Source organism: Phycodurus eques, chromosome 17, assembly GCF_024500275.1.
Source record: "Phycodurus eques isolate BA_2022a chromosome 17, UOR_Pequ_1.1, whole genome shotgun sequence".
Taxonomy (NCBI): domain Eukaryota; kingdom Metazoa; phylum Chordata; class Actinopteri; order Syngnathiformes; family Syngnathidae; genus Phycodurus; species Phycodurus eques.
The window spans coordinates 17,336,791-17,353,601 of record NC_084541.1 but is presented as its reverse complement, the minus strand read 5'-3'; the positions used below and the strand labels follow the sequence as shown (position 1 = coordinate 17,353,601).

The window sequence follows — 16,811 nt, the reverse complement described above, 5'->3', positions numbered from 1 at the left end:
CGGTGAAAATGTCTAATTGAGGTGACAGCTAATTAATTATCTGCTAGTTTTTTGTTGAAATATTAAGTGCACAGTTGTTGGGGATTGAACCTCTCGACGCCTGCGAGCCGCTTATCGTTAATCGCTCATTCACAGGGTAAACAACTGACTTGATGATAAAACATGACTTTTATTACGTGGAAAAACAAAAAGGTACATGTCAAACAAGGATCAGTGCATTGTGGAAACATTCAAAACAACAACAATTTTTAGTTTAAGGGGATGTCATTGTTCACTTGGCTCAGGTACAAACAAAAACCACTGAATTGAGAGAACTTTTGAATAGTGTGCACACGTACCGCTTACGACACATTCTCACCACTCGGTCCTATGTGAGGAAAAGGTCTTTAAAGAATCAAATATGGCTCAGTGCAGAAAAAGGGATTGGACGCTTGTAAAGTGCGGAAAAAGCTGTTTGTTTGTTTTAAGCAGCCCAAATGTTGTTCAACTCTTCATTTTCCCTCCGGCGGCCGTTTCAGAGCAGCAAAAAGCAACAAAATGAGAAATGTCAACAAATTTTGTTAAGCTTGTTGATGCAATGGAAGACAGTTTCTATGGCAACGATGTTCTTGGATTTGATATGACGTTTTGTATTAAAGATCTTTAACGTGATGAATGGGGGGGGGGGGGAAAAAAAAAAAAAGAATGTTGACTTTCCTTAGTGTTCATTGAAATCATGCAGTCGAGTGGAACAATATTTACTGTTCTACGTTGGCAATTGCGGAAAATAGCCTTAGAAATGTTTGTGGATATAAGAGGCAGTTTCAGTTTTGAGGGGCGGGGCGGGGTCCCCTCACCTGTCAGTCATGTCTTCGGACAACGACTCGCCTGCAGGGACAAAAACAAAGAAAAATAACTATGCCACCAGCAGCCCGCAATGGACATTGGCTTGCCCTCGCTGTTGTGCTTGCCTTGGCCACCTGGAAGGAAACATCCGCAAAACTGCTTCAATAAGGAAGCGAGACGGAGGGTAACTAACTCCGCGTAATGAGAGACGGGGGTTATGTGCTACACCATCAGCGCCTCCAGCAGAAGAGTCTCCCAGTGAACCTAAAGCCTCTACGAGTCAAGTGAGAGCCTCTCCTCCGCCACCAACGCAAGCCTCTTCGCCTCTCTCAGGAGGCAATGTTGAGGAATGTTCATTGCTGTATAAGGTTTTATTATTAAAGAGTTAAGTAAATACATGTACTGTTGTAATCTTTGTCTCAAATATGTAAAGTATAAATACTGTTTACATATTTTAAACATTCTGGTACCCACATACATGAAAATTCCTGGGGGGCGGGGTTCTGGTCCCCATTAACCACAAAAAGCGAGGGATCACTGTAATAGTTTGAAGCCTCTTTTTTGAAGAACTGTTCACTAATATTTTGTACCGCTCAAGATGGTAACCAAAATATCATTGTGATGCAGTGCAGAAACTGCTATAATAATAATACACTATTGTTATTAGTATGATTAGCAGAATGTTAGGCACCTCTTGTATTTGACCTCATTGTATGGCCAGTGGTTACCTGTGCAGGGCGGAGTCTGGTTGTCATAGCGAGAGTTGGTGCCGTGCAGCGCGTCCTCGTCCTCGGTGTCGCTCTCGCTGCTCGTCGCTGCCGCAGCCGCCAGGATGGATGGTGCTGGGTCTACAAGGAAAAGAGATGCTCAAAGTCTCTGTGTGTTAAATGTAAAAACAAATACAGCGGGAGCTAAGGAATGTCCCTAAAGTGGACCAATTTGGAGTTGAACCAAAAAAAAAATAAAAAGCCATGAGACTTCAGCTCAGTGAGCATCAAAAGAATAACTCCACAACTGTTTTACTTTTACATGATTTCCTATGGGAGTTCTGTATCTGGTGTCGCCCAAAGCTCTGTCCTAGATCCATTCATTTTATATTACAATCAAATTGTAACAATAATAGTTCAGATTTGAAAGCGTCATTCAAAGACGCTTAACAATAACATTGGAAGGTGTTGGACGCAAACGATGCTAAAATTGCACGCTAATAGAGGTAAAGTTTAAGCTAACTTTGTAAGCTTACATTAGAGGTAAAGTTGGAAGCTGAAATGAAAGTTAACAATGAAAACTAACTTCAGAATCCAATTTTGGAAGCCAACATTGGCATCAATAATGGAAGCAAACGTTAGAAGCTAATTTTGACGCTATCGTCGGAAGCAACCATTTGTCTTCCTCAGCTCTAATTTAAGAGGTAACGTTGGAAGCTAACTTAAGAAGCTAACAATACTAGTAACGTTGAAGCTAACGCTAGAGGCAAGGACAGATGGCAATACCTGATGGAGGAAATTAAAAATGTTGAGCATGTTTAGGTGCACCATGTTAGCATTGGAGGAGTAGCTAGCAATGGTTGCTTGCTGAAGGCAGGCTGGTTTGACAGCTAAGAAAAAAAGTCTGGATCACTATCGGCAGTGGTGCTCGGCTAGTTGGTTGACGTAAGTTAGTCCTTAGTCCTTTGTGATATGCATTAAAAAAAAGACAGTATTCATGTATCACTGAGTAAAAAACATACTAAAATGGCTAACAGGAAATAAGTAATTTTACAGGTTGCAAAGTAGCAATTTGCATTTTTCCAATTGTTTCAATATGTTTTGTGGCTTCCATTTTACTGTAGCTGCTGTGATGAAAACACACCTGAGGCATACTGGCCTTCACTGGGCTGCAGCTGTGAAGAGGGTCCCTCTAGCAAGGAATGATGGGAGTTTCCTGAGCTTTCCGATTCAGAGTCCAACATGGCTGCCCTGTGAAAAGCAGGAAAATAAAGGAATAAATTATCCCAATTTCTACTAATTCTACATTCTTGTTCCATTTGAAGCCAGTCAGTCGCACCCCAGGGTCCTAGTGCCACAGATCTTTCCAGCCGCCATGTAGCTGGATCCCACCAAGGAGAAGATGTCGTCCCTGGACCCTGATGGCGCATAGAGCTGCTGCTTGCAGGAGGCCTGCTCTGCTGAGACCTGAGCACTGTCCGCCACCTTCACTCCTCCTGCAGGACACAATTTCAGTGGACATATTATTGAAAATTGACTTTTTAATGGCTTATGTAGAACTGTTCGGGTGTCTGGAGTGCCCACCCATCGAGTGTGAAATTACACAACCAACATGTCCATGTGAGACATACATACAGTGAACAGTCTGAAGTGCTGCATCCACGAGTGAAAATGCTGTTATTGTCTTTATGGATGGGTTGCTTTTTTTTCTTCTTTTCTTCCTACTATGGTTTCTGGTCCCCACAGTTTGAGCAGCACTGGTATAACATCTATTCCCCAAATCTACTGACCGTCAGCGGCCTCTTTGAGATGCAGGCCGAGTTCCGTGGCTGCGTCCGCTCCTCTCGCGTCTTTCTCCGTCTGCTCCACACTCCTCTGCCGACCCACCGAGAGGTTGCTGCTTTCCAGGATGGACTGCAGGGATTTCCTTCCTGGAAAGAGAGGAGAACAGTGGGAATTGGAACTAGAGAGTAACTAACTTCTGTGCCTTTCTGTGACTCTTCCAGTCCCTCTGCAAATCCTTTGTAACCGACAGGATGTTCTTAGCAGGAAGTGGCATCTGAGCTTATCGTGTCATTAGCAGGTTGCAGAGATGGATTTGAAGAGACACAGAAAGCCAGAGACGTGGACATCCCAAACGGCCTTTGTGAACGTTGGCGTTCAGGTTGCGTAGAGAGTATCCAAACATTGAGAAGTTGGAAATGTGCATGCTAACCTAGGAATACATCACAATATTTTGGGTCTTCTCACCGGTGCGACACTGTCGCGATCGAACGGCGGCCGCCCTCCCGAGCACCACCAGCTCGCCGGGCTTGGATCCGTCCGCCGGCTGCGGGTCGGTGTGGTGCGAGGCCACTTCCTCGGCGCCGAAGATCCCCGACGGTCCCGGCCTGGAATCGCCGGCCGCGTGGGGCTCCAGCACCTGGCTCTTCGCGTCGGACATCTTGCTGCGCACCTCGGCCATCTGCGCCTTCAGGCGGATGAGGACCGCCGAGTCCGGGACGGAGCGGCGCACCACCTGTGGACGGCGCTCTCGTTCTTTCCTGGAGGATAAGCCAGCTGGAGGGGACACAGAGAAGAGAGACTTTGCCGTACAGCCATCGTTTGTTCTTGCCTTTTACCGTATACAGGCAAGTCAGACTTTAAGAGTTGCACGCCTTCAATTTAGTAGCACGTTGTGCCGAGCCCTCGACAGTAATATTCGTTGTTCCTACAGAGAGAACGTGCCTGTGAGTATTGTATGCTCTGTTTGTATGTCTTGCTGCTCCATGTGCGTTAAAGTAACAGTTGGCAGACGTTTGGAAGTAACCGTAACAACTATGCTCATTTCTGCTAGCCGCACTATGGCATTTCTCATTACATGTTAACGGTAAGCTAACAGACTTTTGTTAGACGAATAGTTATGATTTGGTTGAACAATTTGGTATTCAACAATAAAGTGTTTAATTCATTTTATTTGTCAGCTTTACAGTAAGCTTCTACTGGGAATGACAAACAGCTTGAAGCATTGTGCGAGCGAAGTTAAAGTGACGTTAGTTTCTTGACAGCGAGAGCGAAAAAAGTGTTTGAATTAAGTCTAAGTGTGTTTTATTATGTGGATTTTCCCCGAGTGGTTCTGAAACATGCCCTGTAATAAACGGGGGTTCACTCTATTATTAATGACAAGACAATAGTTAAGTGTTTCCCACACCTTGGCTGTGGAGGAGGGACACCGGGGGGCGAGGCTGAAGACCCCACAGGGACTCCATATTGTTATGCTCCTTCAGATCTAGCAGCTGGATCAGAATGACCGGGTCGAGGTCCAGGAGGCTGCTGCCGCCGACAGCGGAAGCTCCGCCTCCTCCGCTGGCACCGCGGCCAATTGCGGAGCTGCGAAGGGCTGAGTGCAGACAGGAGCTGGGACCACCTGAAGATGAAGCAGAGGATTTGTTTTACTACAACCTAACACTTTTGGGGGAAAAACTGTTAATTGTGTGTGTGGGATTCACTTTTAGTCAACACGTGACTCCACTTCATCCTAATTTGTCGTTAGTTATCGTGCCTTTTATGGGATGACAAAAGTTTGGGGTTACTAATTATTTTTGAAAGATTTTTTTCCCCCCAATGAAGATACCTCTAAATTAAACAGAAATACAGTCTAGACATTGTTACTGTGGTTAAAAAAAATAATAATAATACTCCTTTTCTTTAAGAAATAAGGACATTTCTAAGTGACCTGAAACTTTTGGTAGTGTATATTATTATTTTTTTAATACCGCTGTAGAAAACAATCACATTTTTAAACAGATAAAAAGTCATTTTTGACATTTACTAATAAGGTCTTTAAATGAATTGTTTTATAAACAGTATTTCTAACATAGTCAACCCTAAAATGTAAATTTTAGAGTTGAAAAAAAAAACATGATAAAACGTCACTTCACTTGTACGTAGACGAGTGTTTCTATATCAGATCGCCGTTCAGCTCGGGGAACGAGAGTGACTCATGCGCTTCAACACCAACACAAGTCAGCTGACGAGTGAAGGGGGGCCTTTGTCCCTGCCAGCGAGGCAGCGCTATTAATGTTCCGAACGTAACTGCTTTGCTTTGGCTCTGGCACTCAAAAATAAGACGATACATAGACGTCACTGCGAGACGGGAGATTTTATGAGTCACGGTCTACCAGGGGATGGAGCAAAAACACACACGCACGCACTCGCCCATCAAGAAGAAGGTTGAAGTTTGGAATTGTACCAGAGGCTCCATCCGAGTCATCGGGAAGCTCTCCTTCCTCGGTGTCCAGGTTCCCAATGAAGTCCACGTCGTTCTCGCCCGACCTGGACGATTAAGTAATACATCAGGCACACCGACACCGCTGAATCCAATAAAAGAGTTTCATCAAACATTTCACGCATTACTTGAGATGGAGTATATACGCAACACACAAAAAGCTATGATATATATATATATCTATATATATATATATATTTGGCCTTTGGGTGAACTGTTAAGATGAACCTAAAATGCACCAGCTTGCAACAATGATAGAGCGACTACACGAGTCACGCAAAGACAAAAGTGTATCTCATTGGAAAAGCTCAAAAATCAAACACCTTTTGTGAATTTTGCCATTCAGCTCATCGTTAGAGAACAGCAAGTTGTGCGAAAAGTGCTACATCGTTGGGAAGTTGGCCATTCAAACGTTAACAGTTTGCCTGTCAAGGTTAGTGTATTTTCGATCTTTGACATTTCACATGAATGTGACGCGTCTTGTGTCAAGGAACTATGCTGAAGTGAATTGAGCACTGTCATTTAGACAAAAGTAGCACTTTGCCGCCCTCTATATGGAATTATAAACCTTTATGGGAGGAGAAAGTTCCTCGTGGGTCTTCGCTATTCGCGGCCCTGTACTTCTTTCTGCGCCCAACGCCACTCACATGGTTTCTTCATCGATGTCGTTCTCCTCGGTGTTGCTGGTGGCCGTGGAGCTCCCCGAGGTGCTGCTGCCATCCAGCGGGTTGGCCTCCTCCTCGGTGAGACAGTCCACCTCCAGGTCACCGTCGGAGAGCTCCTGAAGGACACCGGGAAGGCGTTTCACGACGGCGTGCGTCTTTTACAAGTAACGCCACCGATCACGTGGCGTACAATCCTTACGTTAGAGTCGTCGTGCACGGTTCGCTCGTAGTCGTCGGCGGCGGCCTTTTTGGCGTCGCTCAGCGTGGTCTGAATGTCGCCGTCGCTCTTGACGGTGCGAGGGTCTCGTTCCGAGGTCGCGCTCCCCGCCGCCAGCCTCAGGTCAGGGGGCGAGGAGCTGCGCGACGAGCGGTGGCGGAACAGCTCGATGGCTAACCGCTAAAAAGACGCATGTGTCATAGCTGGACGACAGCAAGAAACCATTCTCGCGTTCTCTCCGTCTGATCTCAAGATTTTAGCAGTCACGTATATCGTAGTTCATCTTTCACGTCCGTGCTTTTGAGTTTGTTAGCCAGTCAACAAATTAATTAAGCAATAGGAAACAAACATCGTATACATACAGTACATTTAAATAAAATACATTTTAACAGAGTAACCCTGTTGACCAGTCGAGACTGACCGCTGTCCGGTCTCTTAGCCGCAACCGCACAATTCATCAAAGGGTAACTGAACCACGCGACTTTGAAAATAATTGCTAGAGTGGGAGAGTTAACATCACTACTAAGATTATTCCGAAATGGCACGACCCCGTTTTCCCCAAAAAATATTTCCTTCGGTCCAATTTAGTACATTGAACCTGGAGCTTTAACTTGTGACCTTTCGTTCGATCCGGCAGTACATATTCAAAGAATCGATGAATTATCAGGTGGGCCGTTAATAATCTTGTCTTAAACATAAATCTATATTCACTCCATCACACCCGGACGCACGTATTCACTTCCTCTCTCGCATTTCTTTACTTTCACACTGACTTACTCTCTCCCACTCTCACTCATATTCAGTCCTGTGACTACCATTCACTCCTTTCCACACATTTTATTCTCGCCTCCAGTTTCACACCAATGTGCACTCCCCCCCTCACAAATCCTCTCAGAAATATCCAGTTACATTCATCACTTCATTCCAAATCACACTTTTCCCCCCCCCCTCTCTCTCGCTCACTTTGTGACACTCAAAGCCACATTTACAGACTCTCTCACTGCCTCTCACCTCTTTGAGGTTGTTGATCTGCTGGATGTAGCCGCTCTGAGCCGATTCCAGCTGGCTGATGTACCAGTACTGGTCTCTGCACTTCTGGAAGAAAGTGGGCGAGCGTACCTGGTATCTGAGCGGCACAAATCAAACATCAAATTAAAATGAATTGTGGATTTTTAAACAATAGTTATATTTTTAATGCCTTTTTAAGAGTATAGAGGAGAGTCAGGATTTTCAGTTGTCCGTCCCCAACTAAACTCCAGTAAAAGTTATTTTCCCAGAGCAGAGCGCAGATATGCCTGCGTGTATTGTCGTATGCTCTGATTGTATGTGTTGCTGCGGCGTGTGTTAAAAGTATTAGTTGTTTGAATATTGCACAGTAACATCGATGACAATATGCTGGAAATAAAAGACGGTGACGTACCGGAGCACCAGCGTGTCCGTCTGCATGTTCAGGTAGCCCTCGCTGGCCAGGAGGTCCAGCCTGAAGAAGCGGTTGTAACCCCAACACTCGCCCACCTCGAAGTCGGAGGCAAACTCGCGGATGATGTTCTTGCTCGGGTCGCTAGAGGTCTGGTGGACCATCTCCACGCGGTACTCGTACCTACGCAGAACCAAGACCCGGTGTCACAGGAAGAGAGTGTGGACTCTGACGGAGAAACGTGAGCGTTGAGGCCTACTTTGACGTTTCAGGGAGTCCGGCAGAAAGCTCCAAGAACACAGACAGGTAGTTTCCACGAACCACACCGTTACCATCCTGAAAGGACGCGCGCTCAATGTCAACACGGTGCTCGTTCATGTCACAAAATGATATACTATTAACACCAGCGACAACGCCATTTGATATCAACAAATGAGGATTGGAAGAACACGACATTACTGTACGGCAGGGCTGTCAAAATTGTGGGAGTGTTTAGAGTTAACGGAACGAAGTCGTAAGAGGAACTTACCGGGTAGACTTTGAGCCTCCAACAGAGTCCAGATATCTGGAGAGGAGGGCTGTAGACCGGGTCGGCCCGCTGCCTCAAAGTGCTACGAACACACACATTCGTAATCCAACACCGTTAATAAAAAACGAGGGCGCTATCAACAAATAAATAAATAAATCTGCCTTTGCAAGGATAATAATGCTCACTTTTGATTGACACTTTCAGAGAGGCATTCAATTCAACACTATTTTTGTCATTTTCGGCTGTGAAACTCTACTGTACGATTGTGCCAAGCTCACTGTCGTGGTGTTGGAGAGCGTACCTGAAGTTGACCAAAACAAAAGTGCTCGAGTCGTAGGCCGGAACCAGCTCGCTAAAAAAGCACACGGCCAAAATATATATTGAAAGATGCAATTGCATAAAATTTCACACTTGTTACTATACTGCACACAACAAGAATATGGAAAGCAATTTACTTGAGACTGGATACATGCTCAAATGGCTTTGCGTACAAGAAAACGCAGGCGCGTGCGTTTGCGGGACATCGGCGTCAAGTACCTGGTGAAGTCGGGTGGCACCGGTGTGGTGACAAAGGACTGCATGGGCTTCCTGTGGACCTGCTGGAACATGAGCAGGATCTCTGGACTCTTGGAGATCAGCTCGCTCTTACTGCATGAGTGGAGCTGCGACGCACACACACACACACACACACACACACACACACGCTACAGGAGATTGATCCACTACGGTTGCAAAGGGCTGGAAAATGTCCAGTAAATTTTCAGAATGTTTCTGGTAAATTTCCTATTAAGAGCCAACCTTCGATTTCACAAAAGGCTGGTTTATTCCAGTTATTCCCATGGAAAGTTCCCAACTTTAAACATCTTGTATCCCTAGGTTCCACTGCATGATCTGTTCTTTTTAGACATCATTGGTAGGTGTTTGGATACTTAAGTTTGTCGATTAAAACGACACCAACAAGACAAAGCTCAATAAACGAGTGCCAGCAAAAGAAGGGAAGGCTCCAACCTGATGCTCCACCTCCTGCAGGATAGACTCCAGCAGCTCCGTCTCCTGGGTCAAGGACGTCTTCTGGCCTGATGGCGGACGGGGGAGGAAGGAGGAGGAGGACGAGGAGGAGAGTGTTTCTATTTTCAGAACACTTGCGCGTCAACACGAAAGGCCCTGATGGATGCTGGCCAGTCGCGTGTGCGCGCACTTGTGTTTGAGTACATACAAAGTGTGTGTGTATTTTTATTTTTTTTGTCTCCTTTTCTTCTGTCAGAAGGGGAAGTCTACACATTTAGGCTGAATTTACACTAATGGGCACTTCTCTAATGCAGCAAATTTACATCATATTTAATTGTCTTGTAAATTGACATAAACCATATGTTATATATTGACATTATTTTAATATTGTTCCAAAAATGTATACATGAGAATAATTTTGGTATGCGATGTTGTTGGCTGGGGTACCTAATTACGTGAGCGGCGAGGGTGGCCTACCCATGAGCGTGATGAGTTTGTTCTTGAGCTGGTTGTCCAGACGAGCGATCATCATCTCCACCGCGTTCCGGATCTCGCGGACCCGCTCGTCCTTCGCTCCCCGGACGGCCTCCACGTTCCTTTCCTGACACAACGGCAACATTTTAAGCGCCGTCTAGTGCACGTCGGCAGTGCGACACACAACCAATATGCTTTGGGGGGGGGGGGGGGCTACAGCCCACCTTGCAATTCATCAATTTGCAGCCCCCCCCCCCCCCAAAAAAAAATAATAGTAATTGAGAAAAATATCTGTACTGTAAAATATAAAGACAAATGTTGGACTTCAAACTTAAATACAGTAATGCACTGTACATAAAAAGTTAAAAAATTAAACGGGCGTTATGCATAGCCACCAGATTTCATTCTGTTTGTTTGTATTGTATGTTTTAAATGTAAATTTCATTCCAGCAATTCTTCATAACCCACTGAGAACCAGCGCGTGCGGTTGATTTGCGTGTGGACCTCGTGAGTGCCGTCGGGAACCCGCCGTCAGTCGTATTGGCCAAATGTGAGCGGGCTCCTCCATGCTCCTTGCGAGTCTTTTCATTTTGTTTGTCCCATTCCTCTTATTGTTCAATTTTTTACAAATATTTGGAAAAAAAAAAACTAAATAAATTTGTTAGAAAAAACTACAACCAAGCGTTGGCTCGAAAACCGATGACCTTGTAAGTTGGGGCGCTGATAATTTAAGGTAGCACTGCATTACTACCGTCTCAAAAGAGATAATTTGTTGTTATTTTAATGACTCACATGTCGCTTTGTGGATGTGAGGGCACTTTTGGTCAAAGTTCAACTGTGATGACATGATTCACACACACACAGGAGGCGTGCAGAACATCTGCGAAGGAACTACCGCGACGCTCACCACTTCCTGCACCAGGCTGATGAGCTCCATGAGGCGTCGCCGCAGCTTGGCCACCTCCTCCTTCACTTTGGTCACGTGCTGCTCGTAGATCTCCACCAGCGGCTTGAAGGTGTGCCCGCCGTGCTGCACAAGCGCACAGAAAGACGTCATCGTGACGCAACAGAGGTGAGCGGTTCTTTAGTGCGAGTAAAACTCTGTTACCATGCCGCCCCACAGAGCGCACTGGTGGCAGATGCATTTCTTACACGTCCAACAGAAGACGCTCAGCTTCTCGTGGTGGTTCTCACATCTGCATGGGTAATGTCATAGATTAAAAAAAAAAAAAGTGACATTTAGCTATCGCTCATCTTCAAGGATAACCGATTTGGGAGAATTCCCTAATAGGAGTTTGGCAAACACCCCCTGAAAATCAACAGAAATGGAAAACTTCCCCGTTAAATTTCATGTATGGTTTTCAATACTTTTTTTTTTTTTACATATTCGGTCATGATAGCACTATCTGCCTTATTTCGCGTCAACCGGTGAAACTGGGGTTGGGGGCTGATTTTATTTTATATTTTTGCATTCTAGGCACGCTACGTAATGGCTTATGTGGGTTGTGTTGGTGACCTCTTAAATTCGTACTTTTTCTCCAACACACATGCTTGCAAAATCTGGTGAGTGTTCAGGCATACTGAGGCCCCCAAAAAGGCGATTCATTTGTAGATAAAGTTAAAGTAAATTGTAATACCATTTTATTGTTATACTGGTGTATTGTAATAAACACGTATCATGAAATAATATTTGTACAAAGCCCAATCCTGTGTTAATTACGGAAGCGTATTGCATTCACTTGGATTTAAAAAAATAAATAAAAAAAGTTTTCTGAGTACTGTATTTTCATGACCATAAGGCGCACTTAAAAGTCTTACATTTTATCCAAAATGGACAGGGTGCCTTATAATGCGGCGTTTTTTTTTGAATATTTTTTTCTGTTTTTCTGAATATTTTTTCCTGTTTTTTTTATTATTTTTTTAAACAAAGTGAATGCAATACGCTTCCCTAGTAACACCTACCTGTTACTGTAAATGTGTTTACTGCCACCTAGAGGCAACACATATTGTTGTTTTCTTTCTTGAATCAAGAGGACAAAAAGGAAGCATTTGACGAAATACTGTTGGGCAGTAAATGCACAAGATGAAGAAGCTGAAGAGAACAAAGAGCTCACTTGTCTTTGTCGTTGTCCTCGTGCTTGGTGAGGCTGCAGAGTTGCAGCGTGTCCAGCTGTTGCGTCACTTCCTCGGCCCAGCGGCAGTTTACCAGCTCCCTCAGCTGGAGTGGCGCCCTACACACACGCACGTATGCGCACACACGGACACACACACCCACACACACACCGACTGAGCTGACATCTCTACAGACGGTTTGATTTGCGAGGCATATTCTTCCAGAAAATGTCAACTTTTGCGGTCTTACCGACAGTGCGGACACTGAGCTCTCTGCTCGGTCAGCCAGCGCTGCCAACAAACATCGACAACAGACAGTTCAACATCGCCTCCGTGACTTCAACACACGGTGGAGCCACCATTATAAATAAAAGCATCTCCACGTACTCGTATGCAGCTGAAGCAGCAGAGCTTGGAGCAGTGCGGGCAGAGGCGAGCGTCCCTCAGCTTCTCCATGCAGATGAAGCAGCGGAACACCTCGGCGATGCTCTGCACCGACAAACGAGAGCGCTCAGGTCAGCCGTTTGAACACTCTAGGCCTGAATTGTGCAGCGAGAAACGCAAACCTCCACGCTTTGTTCGTCCATTTCCGCCAGTTTGAGTCGGTTGTCTAGGACGCCGGGTAAACAAAATGTGACCTAGAAATGAAAGAATACACTGTGAGAAAAGTATTCATTTATACACTAACCACAAAAAAGTGGAATTGGGAAGGAGCTGAACAGCAAAAGTGACAACAGGTGTTTGAATCATTAAAATTTCCAAGGATGTCCACTTCCATGTCTTTCTGTGACTCTTCCAGTTTTAGCTACATCCAGAAATTTTACCATAATAATCTGATATAAATTAGAATATGGACAGTCAATAAATAGGTAAAATACTCAGTTCCCAGTTCCCCTTAATGTCTATTGTTGCAATTACTACAAATAATGTTGGAACAATTACATTTTCAATTAAGCTAACATGCATGTATATTTTTGGAGGGGGTGGGGGGGTGCATTCAAAGCCGAGCTCACCAACGTGCGGAAGACGTGCTAACAGCTAATGCCGCGTGCAGCATGTAGCCAAAATTATATACAAATTATTATTATTATTTTTTTTTTTAATGCAAATTTTGTACGGGATAACAGAAATAGCAGGTGTTCTTTAATGTTGTAGCCGGTGAAAGACTAAACGTTTAACAGCTTGTTGCCAAGTGCCAGGTTCATCGAAAAGGCTCAGCATTTGTAGGCACACTGCTCATAGGATATTAACAATATATTCTCTAAGGGAAATTACCCAACGGGTGAAATATGAGATGTTGCAGGGTGATAAATAAATAATAGATGAGAGGCTAGCAAGCTCCCTCCTGGCGTTAGCCGCTGTCGCCCACCTACCAAAAACGTCGTTAAGTCCCAAGCGGTTACACGACGTCCGCAAAAACAAATATGCTACATTGTCTTGTTTTATGGAAGCACCAGGCGTCGTCCGGCGTCCAAACCTTTACAAAATGTTGCGATGATGGAGGACCGAGGACTGCCCGCCGCGGTTTAGCCCCCGAATGGAAGGAGATGTGCTGGGAAGGGAAGGTGCCTGTAAACCCCGCCCCTTCTTTAGCGATGTCCAATCACACCGCGACATTTTCTTATTCGCTTAAACACCCACAACAAGGATACTACCGCCATCGTGTGGTAGAATGAGCACACAACAACGGAAGACTGAAAATGTTGAGTGACACTGAAAAAAGATCTATCTATCTATCTATCTATCTATCTATCTATCTATCTATCTATCTATCTATCTATCTATCCATCTATCTATCTTTCCATCCATCTATCTATCTATCTATCTATCTATCTATCTATCTATCTATCTATCTATCCATCTATCTATCTATCTATCTAATCTTCTTCTTTTCCTTTGGGCTTGTCCCGTTAGGGGTCGCCACAGCGCTTCATCCTTTTCCATGTAAGCCTATCTCCTGCATCCTCCTCTCGAACACCAACTGCCCTCATGTCTTCCCTCACGACATCCATCACCATTGCTCTGGACGGTTGACCCCAAGTATTTAAAGTCCTCCACCCTTGCTATCTCTTCTCCCTGTAGCCTCATTTTTCTTGAGTTTTTTTTTTTTTTTTTTCCCCACCACCCCTCTCGTTCATGCACATATATTCTGTCTTACTTCGGCTAATCTTCATTCCTCTGCTTTCCAGTGCATGCCTCCATCTTTCTATCTAAGTCTCCTTCTCTCCTTTCCTGCCAGAAGATACACCGAGTACTTTCCTGCCTGCCTCTCTGATCACCTTGGCTGCAGTGGTCCAGCCTTCTGGACGCTCCTCCTGTCCACCGAGAGCCTGTCTCACCTCTTCACGAAAAGCTGCACAACACTCGTCCTGTCTCAACTTCCACCACATGGTTCTCTGCTCTGCCTTTGTCTTCCTAATCTTCCTCCCCACCACCAGAGTCATCTTACACACCACCATCCTATGCTGTCTAGCCACACTATCCCCTACCACTACCTTACAGTCGGTAAACTCCTTCAGATGACATCGTCTGCACAAGATGTAATCCACCTGCGCGCTTCTACCTCCGTTCTTGCAGGTCACCCTATGTTCCTGCCTCTTCTGGAAAAAAAGTGTTCACTACACCCATTTGCATCCTTTTTGCAAAGTCTACCAACATCTGTCCCTCCAAGTTCCTTTCCTGGATGCCGTACTTACCCATCACTTCTTCATCACCTCTATTTCCTTCACCAGCATGTCCATTACAATCTGCACCAAGCACGACTCTCTCTCTGTCTGGGATGCTCAGAACTACTTCGTCTAGCGCCTTCCAAAATTTCTCTTTCACCTCTAGGTCACATCCCACCTGTGGGGCAGAGCCACTAATCACATTATACACGACACCCTCAATTTCAAGTTTCAGCCTCATCACTCGATCTGATACTCTTTTCACCTCCAAGACATTCTTAGCCAACTCTTCTTTTAAAATAACCCCGACTCCATTTCTCTTCCCATCTACGCCACGGTAAAATAATTTAAACCCTACCCCTAAACTTCTAGCCTTACTGCCTTTCCACCTGTTCTCCTGGACACACAATATATCAAACTTTCGCCGAATTATCATGTCAAACAACTCCCGAGATTTTCCTGTCATAGACCCAACATTCAAGGTACCCACATTCAGTTCTAGGCTCTGTGCTTTCCTCTTCTCTTTCTGCCGAAGAACCCGCTTTCCACCTCTTCTTCTGCCAGAATTTACAAGGAAAAACAACCAGCACAAAAAAACTAAATAAAAAAAAAAAAAAACATACAACTTGGAGACGTATCCAAGGCAGGAGCGATCTGGTAGCTTCCTGGTGTGGCAGCAGCGTTTAAGACTGGGAGCTGATTCTCAAAAGCGCTCAGATGTGCCACCTCAGGGAAACAAAGAAAAAACACAGGGAAGAGCCGACCGACAGATAAAACAAAACTTATCACAGAGTGGATCATGACACCGATGCTCTACTCCAGAGCGAGGCGAAGTGTTTGTTTGTGGCTACGGGATTCTGGCAAAAGGCCTCATTCGCTGTGGGAAGCCCTCGGGGTCTTGGGGGGGGGGGGGGGGCAAGATGATCCCTGCTAATGCTCTGACTTTAACCTCGCCGTCGCTGTCACCAAGATCCGATGCAGCAGTGCCCACTTTGTTGCTGTGACGGCTACATGCAAATTGATACCTCACCTCGCCTCATATTTTGGGTGCTCGCAGATTCTGGTGCAAGGAAAGAATGTCCGAGGTTGTTTGGGTATCAGGGATGAGACGAGCAGTTCTTCCTGTGGCGAATAGTTAAAAAGGAAAAAAAAGAGAGAGATCTGTAAATATTTGAATGCAATTGTAATTTTTTATAAATTATAATTAAATTCTTTCATGAAATGAAAAATGTTGACTGTATATGTAAAAATATTTTTTACATTTTTTAAATTGAGACTAAATGAATTAACTTTTTCTTACTATTACTACAAATGTTTTTAAATTTACAATTCGCATTAGTTATTTTATTAGATAAATAATCAAAATGAATTGACATTTTAGTGAGCAACTTTGATGTCCAAAGGTGAGAAACCTTGCCAAGCCAGCTGCTCTCCACAGGATCGGGCCCTTTGGTCCCCGCAGTGGGGCAACGTGCAGAGCGCTGCGGGACTCAAACATGGGAATGACTTCGTGTGTGTGTGTATGTATATATATATATATATATATATATATATATATATAGCCAGACTTGTTTTGCTATGTAAGATGAGGCCAAGGTCTTGGCACCAAACCCCATAGCCAATTGTTGTCACATGTACTAAACAGCCAACCAGTACTTGCCAGAAACTCCTGCAGCTACTTCAATGTTTCTGGCAGCCTCCCTGACAGTTTTCATCTCATCGTTTCGTTAATTTTCGGGGGTACGCCTCGCTACCTCCTCACCTCTTTAGTTTGCTTTTGTACATTGTTTTATGACAAATAAATAAATGAGGCTGCAGTGTTACCAGTTTATTGATTAAAGTACACATAGGGAACACATCATAGTGAGAGAACAATAAAATTAACACCAAATCACAACTAAAAAGACAAAAAAAAAAAAGGGGG

General features: G+C 44.6%; 1 protein-coding gene across 3 annotated transcripts; it reads right to left on the bottom strand.

The window, feature by feature from the left end:
* Positions 1 to 149: 149 nt before the first annotated feature.
* trim37 (tripartite motif containing 37) lies at positions 150 to 13,748 on the bottom strand. Of its 3 annotated transcripts, XM_061701663.1 has the most exons (25): positions 13,595 to 13,748; positions 12,788 to 12,859; positions 12,609 to 12,710; positions 12,472 to 12,512; positions 12,224 to 12,340; positions 11,218 to 11,305; positions 11,017 to 11,139; positions 10,113 to 10,236; positions 9,636 to 9,703; positions 9,165 to 9,331; positions 8,929 to 8,979; positions 8,628 to 8,709; positions 8,358 to 8,434; positions 8,102 to 8,281; positions 7,693 to 7,807; positions 6,664 to 6,861; positions 6,447 to 6,580; positions 5,764 to 5,846; positions 4,723 to 4,938; positions 3,783 to 4,091; positions 3,323 to 3,463; positions 2,872 to 3,028; positions 2,677 to 2,783; positions 1,554 to 1,673; positions 150 to 867 (listed from the first exon to the last, which is right to left on the bottom strand). In XM_061701663.1, the coding sequence occupies exons 2-25, from the start codon at positions 12,806 to 12,808 to the stop codon at positions 833 to 835; spliced, it is 2,856 nt and encodes a 951-aa protein (XP_061557647.1). In that variant the 5' UTR covers positions 12,809 to 12,859; positions 13,595 to 13,748; the 3' UTR covers positions 150 to 832. The 3 variants fall into 3 exon arrangements, with proteins under 3 accessions (XP_061557647.1, XP_061557646.1, XP_061557648.1); XM_061701662.1 differs by having other exon boundaries at positions 150 to 1,673; XM_061701664.1 differs by having other exon boundaries at positions 150 to 1,673; positions 9,165 to 9,289.
* Positions 13,749 to 16,811: the final 3,063 nt, after the last annotated feature.